Source organism: Megalops cyprinoides, chromosome 7, assembly GCF_013368585.1.
Source record: "Megalops cyprinoides isolate fMegCyp1 chromosome 7, fMegCyp1.pri, whole genome shotgun sequence".
In the NCBI taxonomy this organism is placed as follows: Eukaryota; Metazoa; Chordata; class Actinopteri; order Elopiformes; family Megalopidae; genus Megalops; species Megalops cyprinoides.
The window spans coordinates 7,873,668-7,896,813 of record NC_050589.1 but is presented as its reverse complement, the minus strand read 5'-3'; the positions used below and the strand labels follow the sequence as shown (position 1 = coordinate 7,896,813).

The 23,146-nt window shown below is 50.7% G+C and overlaps 1 protein-coding gene across 1 annotated transcript in view; it reads right to left on the bottom strand.

Moving 5' to 3' along the window:
- agrn (agrin) overlaps positions 1–23,146 on the bottom strand; it is a 202,387-nt gene that overhangs the window by 8,802 nt on the left and 170,439 nt on the right. The window contains exons 18-33 of the mRNA XM_036533356.1: positions 21,038–21,460; positions 18,481–18,606; positions 16,217–16,344; positions 14,255–14,369; positions 13,305–13,424; positions 12,448–12,831; positions 11,320–11,512; positions 10,489–10,704; positions 9,558–9,787; positions 7,344–7,478; positions 5,622–5,718; positions 5,273–5,437; positions 4,393–4,504; positions 2,572–2,583; positions 1,031–1,147; positions 447–642 (exon numbers count right to left, since the gene is read on the bottom strand). Coding sequence (XP_036389249.1) covers positions 447–642; positions 1,031–1,147; positions 2,572–2,583; positions 4,393–4,504; positions 5,273–5,437; positions 5,622–5,718; positions 7,344–7,478; positions 9,558–9,787; positions 10,489–10,704; positions 11,320–11,512; positions 12,448–12,831; positions 13,305–13,424; positions 14,255–14,369; positions 16,217–16,344; positions 18,481–18,606; positions 21,038–21,460 — 2,769 coding nt within the window. The remainder of the gene's footprint in view (positions 1–446; positions 643–1,030; positions 1,148–2,571; positions 2,584–4,392; positions 4,505–5,272; positions 5,438–5,621; positions 5,719–7,343; positions 7,479–9,557; positions 9,788–10,488; positions 10,705–11,319; positions 11,513–12,447; positions 12,832–13,304; positions 13,425–14,254; positions 14,370–16,216; positions 16,345–18,480; positions 18,607–21,037; positions 21,461–23,146) is intronic.

Below are 23,146 nucleotides of genomic sequence, written 5' to 3'. Positions count from 1 at the left end.
AGGAAAAAAATGACTTTTTAGCTTTGCCACGAGAGGTGTGACAGGCTTCCTTTTACATCTGTAACAGGCATTCTTGTGATTACTGACATGTTAATTAGTCAACCACTCAACCTTTCCATGGCTGACCGACAGCAACATATAATGAAATAATCACGTACAGCCAGGGAAAAGAGGGGAAATTGAATTCTAGAGAGTGGGAGAGGGTGAGAGGGGGATGGCAAATGATAGGAGTGAGGGATGATGGGATGAAAGGTTTGATGGGAGTGAGGGGTAGTAAGAGGAAGTAAGAGGTGAGGAGTGAGGGTTGATGGGAAAAATGTGAGGGGTGTGCGGAGTGAGTGTAGTTGAGAGAACTAAGGGCTGGCGTGGTGGGGTGGGGAGTGTGATTAGTGGTTTGGGAGGAGGGGGTGGGGCTTGGGGGGTGGGGGCCGGCTCTCGTCCCTCACCGGTCTGGCAGTGTGTCCCGGAGAAGCCGAGCCGGCAGACGCACTCGTAGCGGTCCAGCATAGGGGTGCAGAGGCCCCCGTTGAGGCAGACGGGACCGGGGGCGACCCGGGTGCAGGGGTGGTGGGGGTACACAGACACGTCGCTGGAGCGCAGCGCGCTCTCCCTCTTCAGGATCGGCGTGCCCATCAGGGTGATCTGGGAGCATACACACGCCACCTCGTTACCAGCCCCAATCCCAGCATGCTCTCTGGCGGCCTTCTTCAGAAGGCTTTCATCTGAATTCCGCGCTAGTGCACTCTCTCTGGCTAGCAATACGATCAGGTCCTGTGAATACGGCGAATGCTGCCTTTCACGGCAAGCCAAAGGAAAATAGCCCATCTAGTCTCAGATACAAATGATCACAGGCAACAGTGTCTGAGAAACCGCCAGCAGAGAGCACCAGCCTTTAGCTTTACCCATGCTACTCTGACAGCATTTCAGCCTGATGAGAAAGTGAGGCTTGGCGACTAAGACCATTATTTGACCATTACCACAGGACTCTCTGACAGCGCGTTTCAGGTAATGCTCTCCCCTCAGCACTCACCTTCTGGATGGCCCCCTTGAAGCCGTCTTTGAGTGAGGCCGCTCTCGCCAGCTTGCTGAAGTCGGGAGCTCCGCCCACAAACAGCGTCTCTTTCAGGTTGAGGGCGGTGTGCTGGTTCTGGAACACAAGGAGCAAAGAGTCGGCACACCACCATGGGGACGCAGTGACCTTTCCCTTTTCTGGCCAATGAAATGGTCTCCCTGCTCTTTCCCTGCCGTACCTGGACTGAGCCTCCAAACACATGCAAACTAACAGGCCACTTTCAGCCAAAGTGATTCTTCCCTGCACTAAAGATGGAAATATACCAGCAAATACCCCGAGGGTACGAACCTGGTATCATCATGGAAATATTACAGACATATGATTGGTCAAAGGCTTGATTACAGTGCTGATTTCAGAGAAGCAAAAACATTCCGTTACTATGCGGAAGACAAACAAGGAATATGTAAGTGTTTCAAATGGCAAACGGGTGTGAGATTTGGATGGCTTTTTTTTTTTTTTTGAGATGACAGAAAAATGGATGCATGATTGTTGGTGAGACCTTTCAGATACCGAGAGGTAAACCTTAATTGGTGTGTCACTGGCGCTGTGGATGACCATGAAATCAGTGTTCTCCAACCTGCATGAAAATGGCTTGAGTCACAGCAGGACTTCCGCAGGCTCCCCCCTCCCTTATTAAGAATGAAGGGTCTTTATTTTATGTGGGTCAGTAATTGCCTCGAGGAAAAAGCCAGGCTAATTGCTGGAAAAAAAAGACAGCGCTGCAGAATCCATCGCGGGCTGCAGTTATCGATTTTTCCCTCCCTTTCTTACACAAAGGCTGGTATGGACACGGGCAGAGCCTCAGACAGCCCTGGCTGGGCCGGCGGGGGCTTGAGGGAGGTCCAGCCCTGAAGCCGGGCCAAAGCGGCGCTGGCCCAGGCCCGGGTGCCGTTTCATGTCCGCCAAGCACAATGCTGTGGAGAGGCCAGGCGTGCAGTGGCCAGTGCCGGCAGCCGCAGATTGGAGGAGACGGTGTTGCTCGTTGAAAGGCTCTTCTGTGTGCAGGTGAGTGAGGATTACGAGGTTAGCCTGGGGTTACCTTGCACACCAGCGTTTCTTTTGCGAAAAACAAGTACAAACAACTCTGTTTGGCTTTGCACCCATTTGCTCTCCCGCTCTCTCTTTTTCTCTCCTCTCTCAGCCTCTGCTTCCTCGTGTTCTCATCCTGTCACAACACAGGCAGCCCTCCCACGCTAGATGAACGTGAAAGAGGTTTAGCTATTGTATTGGGATCTGATGACCAATAGATAACCTGCCATTCCCCCCGCTGCCCCCATTTTCTCTCTAGCCTGAGGTGAAAGCCAAGCAGAGCTCTTCATCGAACGCCTCTAACTCGGCTGAATGGCGGCCGGAAACAGAGCCCCGCGATTTGTGGGTTCCTAAGTCCTAACTCCGAGACACGGGGATGGAATCGAGATGAGGGGGTGGAACGGGCGAGGCGAGTGATGTCACAGGAAGAAATGGAATTTCTAATGACCAATCAGACGTCAGTCATTTACCTTGCGCGATTTCTTATATCCAGACAGCGCACAGAAAGAGGAGTCGTGGGGGGAGAGAGAAAAAACATTAACAGAAAGAACAAGAGTTAGAGAAGAGTAGGTCAGCAGCTGGTGGAATACAGAGTGCACAACAAAGACCATGCAGCACACAGAGAGCAAACAAGCAGGGAGATCAGTTTGGAGATCATGCACGGATCAACACGCTGCCACTCCCTAGTCCTGAAAATGAGCGGAGAGAAAGACCCAGAAAGTTCTGATTGCATCCATGCTTTTAGCTACTGCTGTGCCTCCCCCCTCTCCCCACAGACATCTTAATCTTGGACACTCAGGACTCAAAGCTCATCACTGCCCCCCCCCCCCCCATGCGCAACACTTCTGCATAAAGCTCGAATTACATCCTCTTCTTAATGGGCACAGAGACATTCAGAGACACAGTCACTGAGATAAAAGCTCTCCTAACAACAGCACTGCTCCTGGTGAAAATATTCCCACAACATTTTTCCTTCTAGAATTATTTAATCGAAAAGGAGCTGCACTATTCAATGAAACACTAAGTCGGGTGTCTCCTTCGAGGATGACCACAACACCCCAACAAGGGGTCTCTTCACACCCTATTTTTTCTGCCCTACTCGCAATTTCCTGCCTCTGCAGCTGGAATTGAACACAATTAGCGCATTGGAGGGGACAACAAAAAAAAAGGTCTCCCCAGGTCTTCAAGGAGACTTAAGAGCCAACACTCGGAAGCGCACATTTATAATCAAGAATTACTGCTTAATCTAATTGGATGACTTGCAGACTTGCTGCTTATTAGATTGCTTTCAATCGGACATTTCCTGGCCTCGTTCCTTCTGATCGCCTCTCTCCCCTCAGCGCTGGTCTCATCATTTATTAACATTTCCCTGCTTCATCCGCACCACCCCGCTACCTGGCTCCCGCGCTGGGGGACATGAAAGATTACGTTCAGTGGGTGCAGAAAGATTAGCCTGGTGATTAGAGTGGAGCTGGCGTGCGGGGAAACGCTCAAATATAAAGAATTCAAACAGCCATGCAGCACACATGGAGGGTCTGAGCTAAGTAGGACACTACACATGCACGATTTGCGCTAAACGGAGGTTTCTGGTTGTCATCTGTCCTCTCAAGAGCAAATGTTTATATAATTGTAATGTAACAGCTCATTATTTTGTATTACTCTTAATGATCTACTCCCTTTTGCCTCCATTTCATTACTAATTTTATAGACAGTTTAGTTTAAATATATTTTACAGCTCATTATTTTGTACCATTCTTTATGATCTGCTCTGTTTTGCCTTCATATCATTACTATTTTTATCTTATCTCATGATGTATCATTTTGATTTGCTCCATAATGTGACAGCTGCTTTGCTGTGGATGCTTTACCAGGCAACACCTATTTGATAAATAGATCTGTGATGAGTCTCCAACAGCATCTAAAACATGCATGCCTATTTTCCAAGTCTTTTCCCAAACAGCTTTTTCCCCCCCCCCAGAGGGGTTTCTCCGCCATTGCGAAGCATTCTGAATTTCACACCTCCAGCAGCGATCCATCTCTACAATCTCAAAAGCGTCTCTGCTTCATGCCACTCATTACAGAGTGCGAGCTATTCCGACGAGCAGCCCGCGCCTCTTCAAAGTGCATGCCAAGACAGCCTACCCACGATGCATTGCGAGCGTTACATTGGAGGCTTCCTATCTCGTGTCGGATCTGAGCAGAAGCGAGGAGCCGCTGCAGTGCTGGAAACGAGGGGTACAGGGAAGCGAGCGAAGCTGCAAAAAAGACCGCCCGCCCGCCCGCCATCTTACCGGCGACTCCCCCTTGACGTGGTCCCGGTCGTTGACGCTGATCTCCCCTTTGCGGCTGGCACGCTCCAGGTTCACTGTGTTCCACACGTTCAGCTTGATCTTGTCCTTGCTCCTAAAGAGGGAAGCCACGCCCCCCCCAGAGGGCGGAGCCAAGAAACAGGTCAGCAACACACAGAGACACTCCCAACCTACACACTTCACACTTCATGATCTTCCACAAGTTTGAAAACATTCTGAAGAATTAATAACAGCAACGCACAAAGGATAAAGATACACACAAAGTATACTCCTTATGAATAAAAGATAAAATGCTGAAAATACAAAACCTAAAAAAGAGATCCAGATAATTGCTTTTGGAGAAGACTGCACTAGGGACACATCACAGTCCACTGGCTCTGTTCTGGCAGAAGATAATGATGGGAGAAGATTTGCTGTCAGCCAGGTTACACCTCCTCTATGCCCTGCTTTTCTGCAAAGCTCCAGTGTTGAGGAGGTACCACCTCTGGCCTAAACCCATCCTTATGCACTGCCTCTCTACCTTTAATGAGGCTGGTAAACCAAAATGGTTGAGTTATGGAAACTAGATAGGAGACCAGTTTTCAGGTTTGAATCTCACATGGGGCAGTGCTGTTGTACCCTTGAGTAAAATACCTGCCCTAAATTGCTTGGGTACACATCCAGGTAAATAAGTGGATAATAGCTAGGAAAGAAAGTAGGCTGTTACAGGCGTCTTCCAGAAGGGCATCTGTGGTGCATATGAATAACAATAGATAATAACTGGCTCATGCATCATGCATGTGGCTGTGTTCCGTACCATAGAGTTCCATTTTTAGAATATTAAAGCTTGGGTTATAAAAACCCAACCACCTGGATAGCGTACCTGATGACTGCGGGACCCTTGCCCAGGTCGTATCGGAACTCGAGGATGCCATCGTTCAGAGCCAGGGAAATGAAGTCTCCTTTGCCGTCATTTTTCTGCCCGTTGTAGAAGATCATACCGTTGGAGTCGTTAGCCAGGAAGACCACCGAAATGCTGACCTTCTGCCTGTAGAAACAGAAGGCGAACACAAACTCCCTTTGTTTCTCACCCAGAACCAGAGCCCTGATGTCGGGCTGACATTTCCAAATGAAACAGACTTATGGTTTATTCATTTTTGTTAAATCGTTCTGTGAGGCAGCGCGCTGTGACACTCGAAACAGCTTCAGCTTTAAGTCAGCGTCGGACTTACTGCAAATCGCTGCCGTAGGTCTGCAAGCCCTTCAGCTCCAGGTAAGAGTCTCCGCCGAAGAAGGGGATGTAGGCCTCGTTCTTGTCGTTCCTGGACTCTGATGAAGACAATGCAGAAAACACACATCGGCGTGAGCGTAATCTACCCGTCCGCGCTCGTCTGAAGCACGGCTCTGGCACTCGCCTGCCTCCGGGATTAGGGGCCCAGGTGTCTCTCCGATAACGCGGTGGTGCGCAGCCCACACTCAGACAGTGCATGTAAGCTTAGCACTGCCTCCCAGCACCTTTGATTGGTAATTACGCTGGATTAGCACATGCTAATTTAGGGAAAGGGATGGCGGACAGAGATTCTGAGAGCTAATTAGGCATTGTTAAAAAAAAATGATGCTGACGGATGTAGAAGAGGGGAGGAAAAAAAACTGCAGAGACAATGAGTAGGTCTTCAGGCGCTGGGAGTAAAGTGAACGCCGGAGCCCTGCCAGCTCAGTAAAAACGGACCATGTATCACCGTCGGGTCTCTTTCTTTCCTCCTCCCGCTGTATAAACACTGTTATGAGCTGCTGGGTCACTGGGCTGCCGGGGGGGGAGAGCTCATTTCCCACTGCCCACCCGTGAGAGAGGAACCTGCTGCTCTTTGCAGCTTTATTTCTGCTAACAGTTCCCGTCTGGAGGCGGCTGCCCGCCGCCGCTTCTCGGCTCTTCAGCAGATCCGGACCCAGGGACGAGGCTGTCAGAGAGCTCCAGGCTCCCCCCTCAGACCACGTGAGATCCCATTAATCACCAGGTGTGAAGGACACCCCCCCAATCATTACTCACGCCATTGAATCAGAGAAATACACGCTTCTAAATTAACGCTTGACTCTCATTGATTTACCTTCCCTCCTTTTCTCTTCTTCGATCAGCGGCTTGTGCCGACCTGCCCGGGCCAGGGACAGGGCTCCTGCCCGTACCACCGCACCCCCCCCCCCACCCCCAGCCGCTCCTCCACTGGCTTCATAAACCCCACTTTTTGTGTAATATTCATTTCGCGAACTGTCCGTGAGATTTTCACCGAGGAGAAGCTGAGGCGAGCCGCAGAGGAGAGTGGCATCCCTGAAGCACCGCTGAAGACTTCAAACACACAACTGCTGGAGTGCAGGCTCCCCAACCGGGGCCGGCTCCCTCCTACCCCCAACCGCGGAGTCACAGCAGACGCCTTTGAAGGCTACACCTGTGGGCTGGAGGCTGGCCTCTCCCTCGCTAACAGCCGAATCAGAGGCACTGAGAGTGGAGGAGTGAACCCCGACACTGGGATAAGCTCCCCGCGGGCCCCTGGGGGTTCCCCCGATGTGTTTCATCTCCTGATTCCGGATGCAAATGTGGTGTCACCGCGCGGAGGAGAGGCGAGGAGAGGAGGGAAATAAGACAACAGCCTACCGCTTCCTGACGAGGTGCGGGGATGGGTGGCGAGGTGTCTCCTTCACACAGGAATCCCACAGCAGGGCAGCCTCTGATATCTAATTTACATTTCATTGGGGATTTCTGCTACATAAAGGGATGTTTATCCTTCGCCGTTCTTTAATCAGGCATTCTGAATTCGTCAAAGACAGGACTGGTCTCACAAACACACAGCCCATGCTGCCGAGCATGAACACACATTTGCACGATGTACTCTTTTAATGAGATCTGAGGGCTCTTTTTTCCTCTGCATATTGCTTTGACTGGCCTTGGCACGGGACCTTACCTCTTTCGCAGTGAGTTCCCTCGCGGCCCATTGGACACTCGCATTTGTAGCCCCCCTCCGGCAGGACCTGGCACTGGGACGAAGGATGGCACCTGTTGGGGTCACATGGGTTGTGGGCATCGGCGCATGTTGGACCTGCGGGTAATCAATCAAAAGGACCAAACATTAGAGGCATGGAGTACATCAGCTTCCACAAATCCCAATTCATCCACCAGCATCCAACACCATGCGGGCATTCATAATTCATGAATTCATGAAATTCGAAAATTTTTTCTTTCTTCAAATCGAGAGCGGGCAAGGACTTCTCTCTAATGGAGGTCATTTTCCAATAGGCTTAGGACTATTTCAACTGCGGATTAAAGATATAAGTATCACGTCAAGCTCATGAGTCCTCTAGGCTGCTTAAGGGAAAAAAAAAAACGACTCCAGGGATGTCGGTTTCGGACTGTTCCAGAATTCGTTCTGAATTTCACTGGGTTATTTTTTTCCCCCCGTGGCGGAGTGAAGCCTCTAATGAAATCCCCCACTGTGCTCTGAAGATTCCTCCTCTGACTCTCTCCTGTGAGGCTGGATCCCAGGAGACCTCTGCCACATCCATCTCTCCGGCTGAAAGGAAGGCAGGCCGACACAGCCCTCTGTTCCGTTCCTCTTTGGAAGACCGCCACTCCTTTTTTTTTTTAGTTCTTTCATTTTCTTCTCCTTTCGGCTTTGTTTGTTGAGGTTGTGTTTGCATTACCCCCCACACACTTTAAAAAATCCAATAGGTGAGGGGGGTGTCATGTGATTGCAAAAGGGTGTCCATAAAGGCAGCCTGTGGCCTCAGAACTCAGGGTGATATTTCCAATCTCAAAGGTTAAAAGCACACAAGGCGCTTTACTTGATTTCCAATAAAGGAGAAAAGAAAAGGGAAAAAAACATGACAGTTGAGGTAGGGAGGCAGGGCTGATTACCGAGTTCTGAACCTCATCCACTTCTCTCTCTGTTCTGGGGTGCAGTTCACTCCGGTGTGTGGGTAACTTTGATTGGAAGAGCTGGGGCATGTCTCGTTGAAAAATGATGTTCTCTCCTTTTCTCTAACATCCCTGGCTTTGAAGCTCTCATTAGCTGCGGAGAAGCTGCGCGTGACTGTACGGAGAGCTCGGCAATATTTCTCAAACCTTCAGACGTCGGCCATGGATCCCATTCATGACTGCTCTGCCCTCTGTGACTCACTCCCTATCCTCAGAGGAGTTCGGTTCTGATTGGCTGCCTCAGCTTCAGGTAGTCACTCCTCTCCCCACCAACCCCTGCTCAGGGCTGTTGCCCCTCACCCACGAGCACCCCGAGACCCCCCCCCCCCACCCCCAATGCTGACTGTCCATGTCACTTCCCCAATGGCCACCTGAGGACATGTTCACATTTTGCAGTTCACACCGATCAGTGTCACTTCCGCAGTGATATCTGATAGCTAGCCTCTCACGCTCTGATGTATCACCTGGGTGCAAAACCAGGTGTCATTACCTGTTTCCCTTCCTAGAGATGTATGACGTAGTTTCTGTATTTTACTACAAAAAACAAACCCTGCTCAGAATCATGCCATTATTATAAGATATAAGTCTTGAGCTGAGGCAAATATCATGCTAAAGGTAGATTACAATATATTGCTAAAAATGGGACTGCAAAATTATAACTATTACACTAAACTTCTTACTGTTTTAACTGCAACAGTTAAACTTTGGTGTTAGGGAAATGAGTGTAGGGAGGAAGAGGCAGTGGTACCTTATGTAAAGTCAGTACGTGAATTCACCTTTTTCTTTCATGGTTATGTTATGGCTTGCAAATGTGACATTACCAGCAACAGCAAGGAGTGAGCAGTACTTCCAGCCAAGACTACCAATTCAAGTGAATATACATGCAAATTTACCACCGTGTGGAGAGGGCTAGCGATCAAACACCTCCGATTCAATCAGGCCGCACACTGTCTCACCACTACTCCAACAGTAGATTGAGCACAGATGGAGGCTCCATCGATTTGCTGTGTCTATATATGAAAGTGCCCTACGGCTCACTGCCGTCTAGATCACACAACAAAACCAATTACTCTGACCTAAACCCCCTAAACACTGAGACACGCGCAGAAAACCTCTGAGGAACCTCTACACAGTCCTACCCTCAGGACCAACGTAAAATGAAACAGGAGCCAAAGGTCAGAGGTTGGAAAGGGGCGGGGCCCACCTGAGAAGCCGTTGATGCACTTGCAGTGGAACATCTCGGCCTCGCGGACCTGGCAGATGGCGCCGTTCTTGCAGGGATCAGGCTGGCAGGGGTTGTTGCCGCACTCGCCCACGGCGGTGCCGTACAGCACGTCGCCGCCCTTCTCCTGCAGGTTGTACACCATGTTGTTGACGTCCAGCATGCGGATGCAGCCCACCAGGCCGGTGGACACCGAGGTCCTCTCCCGAACGCTGAGGGGGCAAAGCGAAAGGGCCAGACTCGGTCAGCCAATCCAGTGCTTCCACACTCATATCCACACCCACCCGTGATTGGTTAACAATGGTCTCAGCGCATCCTCTACAAACATCTTCCTCTGAGGTGAACCCTCAACCTTCATCATCATGAGGAGCATTAAGATGTGTTTATGAACCTTATATGAATTCAATGAAATAAATGAATGTATTAACTACCAATAATTCAACACTGGACATGTGAGCGTGAACTGAAGTAGCCTCTTTGCATGAACTAGCACATGTTCAAAAATCGCAATATTCTTTTAAGTGAGCTCCTTCAATGCTTGTAATACTAGGAAACTGTTTGTCAGTTCAACCTAAATTAGCATGCTGATCTAGTTCAAGACCATATAAATGTTTCCTGATCACGTTTGATGATGATAATCATTATGATCATTATAATGATGGTGATGGTAGTGGTGATTATGATGATGATGATGATGGTGGTGGTGGTGGTGGTGGTGGATATGATGGTGATGGTGATAATGGTGATGATGGTGATGATGATGATGATGATTTTGGTGATGATGATGATGATGATGATGATGATGGTGGTGGTGGTGGATATGATGGTGATGATGATGATGATGATGATGATGGTGGTGGTGGATATGATGATGATGATGATGATGATGATGGTGATGACAGCATATACTCACTCCTGAAGCAGCTCCTCCGGCACGCCACCGATGAAGAGGTTAGTGTCCAGGTTGAGGCCGTCGGTGCCTGGGGGGCTCTCTCCCTCGATGTTCACCTCACCATCCACGCTCAGCACGGCGTTGCGGCGGTTCCGGGTGACCACCAGCTGGTGCCAGCGGCCCGGCTTCACCCGAACCTTACTGAGGAGTGTGCCCGTGCCAGAACCGGTGTTAAACCTGAAGAGAGAAAAACGGATCAGAACCAGAACCAATTCCAGGCAAGCAATGGATATTTGCCTTTACACATGGAGGGTCAGTAGCCTCTTCAAGCAGTGGAGATCAACCATAACATATTTAGTACGCCGTGGATAATGTTCTTGCTTTCCTCTTTTCATTTTGCCCAAGGGTAAACTGCAGTTTGGACATGGGCAATATACATTACGTTTCATTACATTATAGTCATTTAGCAGACACTCTTCAGAGTGACTTACATACAGTAGGTTACAACTGTGTTCATTTATACAGCTGAGGCAATTGTAGGTTAATTACCTTGCCCAAGGGTACAATAGCAGTGTCCAAGTGGGGAATTGAACCAGCAACGTTTCAGTTATGAGTCCTGCTCATTACCACTATATCAGGCTGCTGTCCCATATATAGGGATTGATTCCCCCAATGGAGAAAAATGTCACCACGTCAAAACCAGATAGGGATTGTTATGTTGAACTGCGATGTACTACAGCATTCCTCAGTTAATCACTCATTCTTTGTGGCTTCGCCTGCATGTGGAAATGTGACACTGAAGCACTCACATGGCTCTACACGCCCCCACTCCCCCCTGCCCGCGTCACTTACCTGAGCTGCACCTGTCCGGAGACCAGCGCCAGGGACAGGAAGTCCTTCTTGCCGCTCTGACCGTTGAAGAGCAGCAGGCCGGTCATCTCGGAGGCACGGAACTCCATGGCGATGCGCACTGTGTGGTAGGCCTTCATGGTGGGGAAGGCCAGGTAGGACTTACCCCCGAAGGACGGTATGAAGTATTTGATCACTGAGGGAAGGACAGGAGGTTCAGGTTACATTACACTACACTACTGTCATCTAGCAGACGCTCTTTATCCAGAGCGACTTAAAGGGGTTACGATTTTACACGATACCCATACAGCTGGATATTTACTGAGGCAATTCTGAGTCTAGTGCCCCAACAGGGAATGAAACCTGCAATCTTTTGGGTGTGAGCCCTTCTCCCTACCACTATGCCACACTGCTGCCGTGCTACCTAAAACATAGCTGTCAATACTAGACCCGGCAGGACTTCATCGGGGCACAATCTCGATTGAGGGCGTTGAGAACCTTCCGAACAGAAGCGAGATAGAACCTGTGGGGTCATGTGTATGTTTGCTCCACCGCGGTAATTGCATCAACGCTTTGCTTATTGACTCGCCTGTTTACCCACACTGTGTCCCGCGTGCGCGGCCGATAATTTCTCATCACCACCTTTTTCACTCGGCTCCTCGGGAATCCCAGTCCTTCCCCTCCGGAGAATAGCGCTCTAATGAAGCCTGCGAGGCACATTCCCTTTAACGACGTGATTGATCAGAGAGAAAGAGATCCACGACCGTGACTCAGTCTTCGCACTCCTCACTCTCCTCAGCCCACTGCTATTGGCTCCAGCTCATCAAGGCTGTTTATGTCAATTACCATTCTGATACAGCTGCAGGAGGTAGCTCTGACTCTGAGCCAATGCACCAAGGAGGGGGGACAAAACATACTGTACCAAATCTGCCGAACTTTCTTCGTGCATTTCAGAAGATTGTATATTTAAAGATATCTCCATGATCACTTGATACTACTTTTTGGATTATTGACTCGTTTTGACTTAGATTATTGACTCGTTTTGCCTTTTTTTTGGACTTTTTTGTGCTTGCAGAACAACTCACAGATTACTTAATTTAGCTGAAACAGGGCATGGGTTTGGGGACTCACCTTTCTCGCAGACCGCACCCCCTCTACCTGCGGGACAGGTGCAGGTGAAGTCGTTGCCCTCCTCTTCACAGGTGCCCCCGTGGCGGCACGGGTGCGAGTCGCAGGGCCGGGAGGGCTTTTTGTGGTGGGGTCCGAGCCTGGACCTGGTGGTGGGTGGGGCTGGGGTGGTGGTGGTGGTAGGGGCAGGCGTGGTTACGACATGGGGCGGGGTCACCGGGGCCGCCGTGGTGGTCTTGCGGCTGGTGTAGGGCCGGCGGGTCGTGCCGGGTCTGCGGGTGGTCAGGGCTGCGGTCGGGGACAGCGTGGTTGTGGTGGTGGTGGTGGGCGTGGTCACGGTGGCTGTGGTGGTGGTCGTGGTGGTGAAGAAGGGGAGAGTGGAGAGGCCTAGGAGGGAGAGAGCAGTGAGTCCATATCCACTCCCAGACAAAGTGAGTGTGTGCTAGGCCACGACCAGACACAATACTATGAATCCACCTTCAGCACTGCTGAATCAAGTGCCTTGAGACTTATTACATTACATTTACATTATTGGCATTTAGCAGATGTTCTTATCCAGAGTGACTTACATGGGTTACAATTTTTACATATTACTCATTTATACAGCTGGATGTTTACTGAGGCAAGGGTACAATGGCAGTGCTCCAGTGGGGAATTGAACCGGCAACCTTTTGTTTAAAAGCCCTGCCCTGCTCCTTACCACTGTACTTCCACCCCAGTGTGACTCCATTATTCAACTGCCATCATTTTCACTATCATTGTCATGGGAATCATTACTGTTATCACAGTTATCACAGCCAAATAATGTATTTTTCTAATGACAGACAGTCCCTTAATGATGTCAGGTGACGGCGGTTTACCGTAGTTATTGAATCGGATATTGTCCTCCTCTGGTTTCTTCACCACTATGGCCGTCTCTTTAGCTGCTTTCAGCTGCTTCAGCAGAGCTCCCTCAACGTCCTCCACGGTGTACCTGGTGTCTGTGGCACAGAGAACACAAGTGTGAAGGATTACCTCCCCGCGACTGAGGCTGCTGATCCCAGAACAGTGAGCCTGCTGCCTACCCTGGGCCTGAATGATGCCTGCTTCCTCTTATTCCAAACTGGGAGCAGTGAATCTCAAGGCAACTGACATACAAGATAACTCCAGCATTAGCGTTAGCCGCTCAGGAGCCCTCCTCCTCCATTAACACAGCGGGATACATAAGGGAGGCTCCCATAAAGCACTGCACTTGTGGGTGGAGGGGGGGTGGAGAGCGCAGCCGCCCCCGTAATGTCTCCACAGATGGTCGTGTTACAGGCCGCCCTGGACTGCCTTTACGGCGCAATCTTCGGCGGATATAAAAGACGCTGAACGAGGCCAGTTAAATTAAGTGCGGCGTGAGTTTTACAGGCGAGCGGGAGGCGCGCCGAGGAGCTTTACGGCACACGGAGGAACCGGGCCCGAAATGAAAGCTGCCTCCATCCCCATCACCTTTCAACAAACGGTTTCCCCCACCACCTCCCACAGCTGGCATACAGTCAAACTGAGTTTATACTTTGTTTTTGAACAAGTTGCTTTTACTGAAAAGATCTGAATACAGATTTGAACAGAGTAGACTTTAATAGATTTGAATACTCTACTTTTGCATAGAAATTGAAATTAATAGAATTGAAATGACCCTTCTCCTGGAGAGTGAGAATTGCGATTAGCAACAGACAGAAAAAAAAATCTCTTATTTCTACTTTCTACCCAAACACATAAAGGCTTTTTTTGTGATCAGACCATGGTAAGCAATTTGTACACACGGGAGTTGGTCCAGTCTTTTTACCTGGGTCAAAGTGGGCCTCAACAAAAGCCAGGATGGAGTTGCTGGGAGCCAGATTTCTGACCCGAACGCTCTTGAAGTCCTTCTGGACTTCTGACTTACGGAACAACTCATTTAGCTGGGGAACAAAAGGGGAAAAAAAAGAAAATCAAAGTTTCATCTGACAAATGTAATACATAAATATTTACCAGCTGGATTTCAAATCGAAAGTGTAGCTCTCCGAGGGATGAGAAAATGCGTCGCCGGGCAACTGCGCGAAACCCCCATCGGGGCTTCGGCAAGCAAATTGACATTTAACTGTGGAGCAGAAGTAATTACTGTACATGAACACATTTTTGGAGGCAGTGGTAAATGTCAGATAACTGCAGCGCGCCTCCTTGATTGGTTCAGTTTCTTTTTCAGCGCAGGGAAGTGGGAGCACGCTGGCCTACGGGGGGGAGCACGCAGTGGCTGCCAAAACTCAGCGTCAGGATGTAAACATCTACGTCTGTTCAATAGAGGAGAGGGAGGTGGTGAGGCCTGCACCCTCTGGCTGTTCCCATTTCTTCTCCCCATGTGCTCAAGTGAAGAGGGAAGAAGAGGGTGGAAATGAACACCACTTCCTTGGCTTTCGGAGAATGCCGCATTTGTGAGCGAAACCCCCTTCCTCCTCACTTCACCGGCACTCGACGTGAGGGCCTCTATTGTTGGATTTCCCCTCTGGGACACCTCTCCTTTCAATTACTCTCAAAGGGAGTGACAGACACCAGCTCTTGTTCTCTTCCCCCCTCCTCCTCCTGCTCCACTACACCCTGCGAAATAGTGGTGGAATCCAAAATAATGAAAAAAGAAAAAATAAATAAATAAATAAAACACAGCCTGGCTCTGAGATAATGGGTTTTTGCCTTCTAGCTCTTCCTACCGGCCTCTGAGCATGCTCCACGGGGACCCCTGCTGGGTTGGGAGGGGGAAGGCAGGCGGGGAACTCGAATCGAGCCGAGGCCTGAACGCACCTCAGCGGGCTCCGTGACCCAGAAACCAGGCCCGGCTCTCCTCAGGTGGTGTTTACACACGGTCTCACGGGCTGGGCCGGGGGGTGGGGGATATGAGACGGGCCAGTGGTTCTGAGGAGAGGTGGGGGTGTGGGGGTGGGATTTCGCCATGCTATCTTCCGCCACAGCTGAACCCCGCGAGGCCTGTCCGCTCCGAGGCGGCGGATTAAAGCGCACTGGGGGCCGCTGACACCATTTCTACAGCTGGCACCGGGTCCCGCACGCCCCCCCCCCCCCCCACCCCCTTTGAAAGTCTAATCAGGGAAGCCTCCCGCCCTTCTTCCCTGTCTCCTCGGAAAGAGGCACGCGGAAGGAGCTGATTGAGAGGGCTGAGAGACCTGTGTCGCGAAATCTCGGTCATCGGCGAGCGCTGGCTGCGCAGGATCATTAGCTCTCTGCTGTCAGGTTCAAACGGAGGTGACGAGGACAGACGCAAGCGGGTTCTCAGCCAGAACCGGGGGGAAATCAGATATGAACTCAATTACGTGACTGAAGAGGCGGATGGATATCGTAACTGCCATATTTTACACACGTTACTTCGTTATAAGCGGTTGCTGTTATAAACAGGTGCTACTTTACTGCCAGCCTCCTGTGTGCCTGTGACGAAAGCCCGTCCTGACAGTGCATGGCACCGCGTTGCCTGCGCTGCTCCCAGTTACAGAAATGCGTTTCATTGCGCTGGCTGGTAACTCATTTACTGCACCGCTTGCGTGACTGTGTCAGCAAGCATGAAGGGCTTTATGGAAATGAGAAGTACTAATTACTCTGATTTGCAAGCAAGCCGAAATGCAGCTGCTACACGAAGCGATCCAGAAAGGAGAGCCTATGTCAACTGCGTGAGTCAGAAATAAACACAGATCAGAGCACTGCTGTGTGGGAGTATGCTTCCTGTTACACGTTTTAAAGGAGTTTGTGGGAAAGAGGGAATACTCACGGCATTTTCGATGCTCCTGGCGGTCTCCCCGAACAACTCGGACTTGGGATCCTCCATCTCCGGGGTGTAGAAGACCTCCTGGCCCTCCACCTGGTCCAGGTGCAGGAAGCCGCTGAACTTCATGGTAGCTGTAAGGCAGGCGTGTCACAGGTGTTACCACTTTGCATCAACAGGGGGCGCCCTGACATCCTGCCCTGGGGCTCAGACAGTGGACCAGGTTGGTAGTGCCAGTCTAGGGGTTAGTGGGATGGAGCTGTGGTGTTAGTGCGGTTTGGCGCGTTGCGGTCCTTTTTGGAGGGGCGGGTGGAATTGCAGGAGAGTGGATTGTGAACGAGAGTGAAGGCGCTGGGGGGGGGGGGGGGGGATGGGCTGGAGTTTACCAGGCCGAGACTCCCGCTCTTCCGAAAAGTCGGCAGAGGCGCGAAGGACTAAGTAGAGAGACACCAGTTAGAGACACACAGACAAGACACACAGCCAGAGAACAGGCGACACAAGGAACACAGAGATAACAGACATGAACACAAGACTCCAGAAAAGCACTCTGAAATGCTCTCACCGTTCCGAAGGCCTGCATTAAGCCACACAACCCTTCCCTGCCTTACCGTCACGGCACCTGGCATGCTCGTATCATTTCTGACTGCGGTTCATTAAGAGCCGGTGTAAAATGCACCTGGAGCTTGGACATTAAGGGATAAATAAAGTGAAGAGCGGGGGGGAGCAGGGGATGCTTGGGCTTCATGCAGCTCGTAATCAGCCGAACAAATTGCCCAAATCAATCACGGCGACCCACTCGGGCTCGGCTGGAGCCGGGGAGAGTACTCGCGTGATTATCAAGAAAGATATCCGTAATTGTCTCCTAATCCTAGGAAGCGCGTGACTGACAGAAGCTGGTTAAAATTGCATGATAAGGGCTCCTTTTTTTCCCCCGCCCCGAAACATATCGCCTAAAATCTGATACAAATGGAGGCGGGGGGTGGGGGGGATCGAGGGAGAGATTGCTGTACGAAACAGACAGGACAAGAAAAAAAGGATGTCTTTGTAAATCGGAGATAAATGGATGGCTGGAACTACCATCTGAGAGAAATCACTGAAACACAGCTGGGGGGGGGTTACAGCTTTTTGTTTTAAAGGTCTCCTTCCTTCATACACAGGAAACTCACTCAATTTAATTACAAAACTAAAACCATGTTGACAGAATGGATGTGATTTAATCTCTACTCTTCTTCTTTGGTGCTTGTAATGTACTGTTCAGGAGTCTGTTTGTCTCCTTTAATACACATACAGCCACACAAATACAGTAAACACACACACAAACATATTTACATATACCTAACGCATGCATATATAGTTATCATATTCTCTGTTGTACTTTTACTTATTTTCAATAGTGTGATCCGTACTGTGAAGCACTTTGGGCTGTCATAGCATGATATAATTTAATTCTGTAAATAATATTATCTCACGAGCTGGAGGGTTACAGGAGAGAAGATTCAGCCTGCCCTTTCAACAAACACTGTCACTTCAAACCTACAGCATGCGGGATCTGTAAAAACATTCCAACCAGGCAAAGGCGCACTGCTGACAGTCACCAACATGAGGACGTGACATTATAGGAGGCCCCACGTTGCTATTTAGAGGAAACATCTACGCACTGTGTACAGAATGAACAACAAAGCTGTCAGCCCTCTGCCAGTCCTCATTATTCCTCGGTGCGTCTAATCTAATCTCTGTCTTTCACATCAGATGGAGCGGGGCGGCGAGGGGGAGGGGCCAGGGCTCGGAAAGGTCACACACAGATGACCTACTGCGGGCTGTGGACCAATGGCATCACACGGAGACCGATCCAATCTGCAAGGGTCCGTGCGGCTGCTGGAGACAGAGACGAGGGGCGAGCCAGTTTCCTTCCTCCCCTTCTCTCTGTCTCTTGCGCGACGGGCGAATCGGCAAGAGCGAGCCAACACCCTCGAGACGGGACTGCAGATCTTCCAGTCACGACCCATCTCCCCCGCCTCCCAATCACAAAATCAAAGCCAGGGGCCGCTACGTGCTTCACAGGTTCACAACAAACAGGAGGAGGGGAGGGGGCTCGGAGGGCCCTGGCAGGTGGGGGGATTGAGGGACTGAGGAAGTCCGGGATACGAGAGGGACCCGCTGCAAACCCTGACTAAACCCCTCCCTCCGCCAAATCCTCTCAGCTCCACCGTGGAGGCGTTCAGATCCCGTTGCCGCAGTGAAGGCGCGCGGTTGCCGGGGGGGACACTTACGGGGGCAGTTGGTTCCTTCGGAGCCGCTGGCAGCCGTCCGGCCATCGGGGCAGCAGCCGAAGGGGGCGTTGTCGCAGGAGGAGCGCTCCTCGGCCGCCGGGGGTGCGGCCGCTGTTGCCGCAAGCTCTGGACAGAAGGAAATGGGAGAAAGGGTCACATCGGCGCTCTCACAGCCAGTCGACAGTCTGCTCACTCCTCTCCCGCCACGGGGGCGACAGAGTGAAGCAACGTTTCAGACCCCTGTGTGAGACGGAGCCCTGTGTCCGCACTTTCTAAAGGCTGACCCGCAGGTTTGTCAGTGGAAGAGATCAGCCGTGTTTTGACACAGTGTCAGCGAGGCCATGACAGCTAGCATGCCATTCAACTAGCTGCGTTGCAAGTCCCCCGGGGATGCTGTCTGAGATGCTATCACCCCCCCCCCCAACCCCCGCCCCCTTCTCAAACACTAGCTGGAGGAACTGAGGTAGAACGGAATGCAAAGGAGGAATCCAGACAACTGGAATGTTCCGTGCAGTCGATTCCCCTGCTCAGCGCACGCAAGGGCCTTTTCTTTTCTTTGTTCAAAAATAAAAAATAATAATGCAAAAAACCCCTGAGAACTGCGTGCCTGGGGAAACTATCACAGGCAACCGCAGCCCGAATTGGCTCAGATATCAAACGCGATTTGTTGAGAGAAAGAGACGAGCACAGGAACGGGTAATTTCTTTCATTGATTAACTCATAGCCCGAGTGCGCTCCGCACAATCACCACATTACATCCCTACGTTATCGACATACCTGCAGCATTTATGTCGGGTGTGCTTCATGCACTCGCTCCGTAAACTGCCGCTGGTCCATAACCGTCTCTGTTACACTCCGTGTTCATTCTACTGCCGGGAGGCAGATTTACGTCAACCAGAGATTAGAAATGATCGTAAAAAATAAAAATAAATAAATAACTCCCAACAGAAACTCTGACACGAGGCGAGGAAGCCATAAACACATCATGGGGGAAACTGTCAAGGACTCTCCGACGAGGAGTGAAATGGAGGGAGCGGGCGGGTGGAAAATGACTTTTGGCGAGGCGCGGGGGAGCATCCGCGGGCATCTGTTCACCTACGGGCGCAAACTTACGAGCTGGCATTAAAAAGGAGGGGTGTGTGTGTGTGTGTGTAAGGGGAGGGGGGCGGTTATGGCTGAGAGGCAACTGTTTTTCGGAAGCAGGGAGTCATCAAACGGCCCCCTGGGGACATGGGCGGCGTGCGTGTGCGACTGGCGTCACACGGCAGTCCCGTCAGATCGTGACAGGGGAATAAATTTGTGGGACGGATCGGCAGATAGAGCAGCAGGCTGATTCATAAATCCAGCCGGTCAGAGCATGCAACTGGGGGGGGGTGGGAGGTAAGAGGACAAAAGGAAATTTAAAAAATAAAAGGATGTAGGGGATTGAAAACAAAGTTAGCATTTTTTCTGTTTAGCTCTTACTGCTGCATTCCTCAACATGACACTCTTGCACGGTGTCTCTCTCGCACAGAGACACAAAGATAAATAGGAGACATACGGAGCAGAGAGCCATCCTGACCAAAGGGCAGACTCTCTGACCGCAGGGTGGCTTCTGACGGAGACTGGCACAGCCTAGCTTCTTAAGGAAAAAGTGCCACTGCGAGGAAGAAGAGGGAGAGGCACACATGATCTTCCTCTCCTTCCTCCTTCACAGTTATAAATACTCTGAACTCGGGAACATCTATTTCAAGGAAATGTGCGAGCTCCCTCTCGAGTTTTCTGAATATGACAAGTAGAGAAAATGTCAGAATTCTCCCGCAGGAGGCGGGACTCAGCCATCTTGTTAGCCCGGTATGCCATAAAGCGACACAGACAGTACTTTACACAGAGGAACATTACAGCTGAAACACTGATCTATTATTTACGTACTGTTGTTATTTACAAATGATGTTTATTCTGCATTGTTTAGTATCAACATTGCTTGTCTGTTACAATTTTATGTGATATGATGTTATACTGTCATACAATAACCGCACATGCCTTAGAATGCCTTTAGAATATGAATCTGAAGTTGTTCAATTGTTCAAGATATGATGTTAGTCAAGGGATGGTCATGGACCTCATCCCCAGTCAACCCCCACTGGCAGCTTGGTACCAGTGCATCTCTGGATCTCCTGGAGCTCAGCATTAAACAGCGAGATAGAGGAGCAAACTCTGTTCAGAGTAATAACAGACCAACAATGCTTGCAGAAAAAATCCATATTGCCACTGTAAATACAGAATTTTGGAGAGAATTCTCCTTCAGGGTGTGTGATACCAGGTAAATTTTACAGAATATAAGGAGTATAAATTTTAGTTAAAAATTTAGTTGGAAAACAGTAAATACCACAACTATGTTTACCTGCCTTAGTCACAAATTATGGCATTACCAATGTACACAACAATTAATGACACTCCAAACACCTGTTAAACTACTCTGTGCTGTGCTCACTCATTGTATCACTCATTGTATCACTAATGTGGCCATGAGCGCCACAGCAGCATTCTGGGATTTGTAGTGAAAGAAGTGATTTACCGACTGGCTCCTCCCCGCTAGCCTCCATCACGGCGCTACCCTCCTCCTCGTCGTCGCCGCTGGGCTCGCCACTGCCCGAGTCCTCATAGAGGGAAGGCGGGACGGCCTGCTTGGGTCTGGGGGTGGAGCTCGGGGGCAGGGGTGTCGTGCGTGGTGGTTTGTGGTGGGTGGTGGGGCGGTGGGTGGGGATGGAGGGTTTGCCGGGTCGCTCCGTGGTCCGGGACGGCGGGGCGGCCTCCACCCACGAGGGGGGTAGGGCGTTCTTGCTGTCCCTCTGGTCCTCGGCCCTCTCGCCGGAGCGGGACGTGGTGGTGTGGCCATGGCGGGGCAGGGTGACCTTGACGTGGGCGGTGGAGGGTGTGGCGCGGGGTGTGGTTGGGGAAGGGGTGGGTCTGGCAGCCGGCCCGGGGTGTAAGATGGTTTCTGGAGGAAGCAGGAATGAATGATGGGTAAGCAAAGATGGAAAATGCTCTCCGAGGCCTCCCTCGCCTTTTCTTTCCCCCTCCCTCTAGATCTATCCCTCTATCATTTCAGAGCACCCAGCTCCCAGCAGGGGTCCCACACAGCTTGCTTCTAGCATGTTCCACGGATGTACCATCAGAGCATCCAGCTGAGGATGTGAGGACACACATCCACTCTCACAAAACAGCCAGCTGATGGTTTCAATCAAGTCCTACCGAACCCATTAGGAGCGAACACCTGAGCACTCTTTGAGAGGGTATGAAGAGGTCCCATAATTGGATCGGTCTCTCTGATACAGGCGGCCGTATGGCCCACTCGGGACGAGCAGGGCTACGTAAGAGAAGCGAGCGCTCTCGCACAGACCTCTCTCGTGTTATTTTGGATGAAGGAGAGCGGTGACAGGGGGGTCACAGCGCCCTTTCAGTGTGGAAATATTGACATGGAAGAGTACTTTCAGACCTCTTAGGTTGCTTTCAGTGCCGGCCAGTTTTAATTACACTGTGCAACTGTCAAGCGGCTGACATTCAGAAGGACATTCATGTTGGGCTTTGTCTAGTACTGAAGCTTAAAGCCCATTAAGGGTAATTATAATAATGGGGCCGGCAGTGTGATGCAGTGGCAAAGAGCAGGGCCTGTAACCCAAAGGTAGCCTATTAGAATCCCAGGTGGCCCACTCCTCTTGCAACCTTGGTCCATAATTGCCTCTGTAAATCTCCAGCTGTATAAATGGGTAACATGTAAAAATTCCAAGCTGCTCCAAATAAGAGCATTCTGATAAGCAAATGTTATGTAAATGATCACGAAAATACAGTCTCACTTCAGTGACAGAACAGGGTTTGCAGTCTAACTACACTGCAGTGAAAGAGTAAGTGTATATGCAGATATGGCATATAAATGTATATTCGCATGCACAACTCACTCACAGACAGACACTTGTGCGCACACGCACACACATATGTATGCTCTCTCTCGCGCGCACACACACACACACACACACACACACACACACACACACACACACACACACACCCACTCGCGCACACACATGCGCACGCCCGCGCACACACACACACACACGCACACTCACTCAAACTCTTGCCTATCGGAGGGGAGCTTTAATCACAGACAGGCAGAGCCTCGCAGTGATGAAAGATTGATGTAACGAGGACAGCAGTCGGGGCTTAGCTGCGGCTTCAAAGACAGCAGCCTCTGCTCTCCGCCTCCCAGCATGCCTTGCTGCCTCCGCGGCGGTCTCCTCAGCGCACGTCTAAACATGGCGGGTCTTTCCCTTCACAGGGCCCTCAGTCACCGTGAGTGACCTGTTTTAACAGCACCTGCCACCAGCCATGCAAAGTTCTGTGACACAAGACAAAACTGCCGTGGATAATACTCAAGACAACAGACAAATCCTGCAATGTGCATGTGTGTGTGTGGGGGGGGCGGGGGGGGGGTTTGACTTAAAGCACTCAAAGAGGAGGGTGATGTGCACCCCCCCCCCCCCCCCCCCCCTTTTCAAAACACTGCCACCATTGAGAGACACTCAGGCACGGCCCCTTGTTGGGAGGCTTACGCCACCAAACCTCCATCGTGCAGCACTGCCCTACGCCAGGTTTTTGATAACATTTCGCTTTGGGGATTTTTCAAACT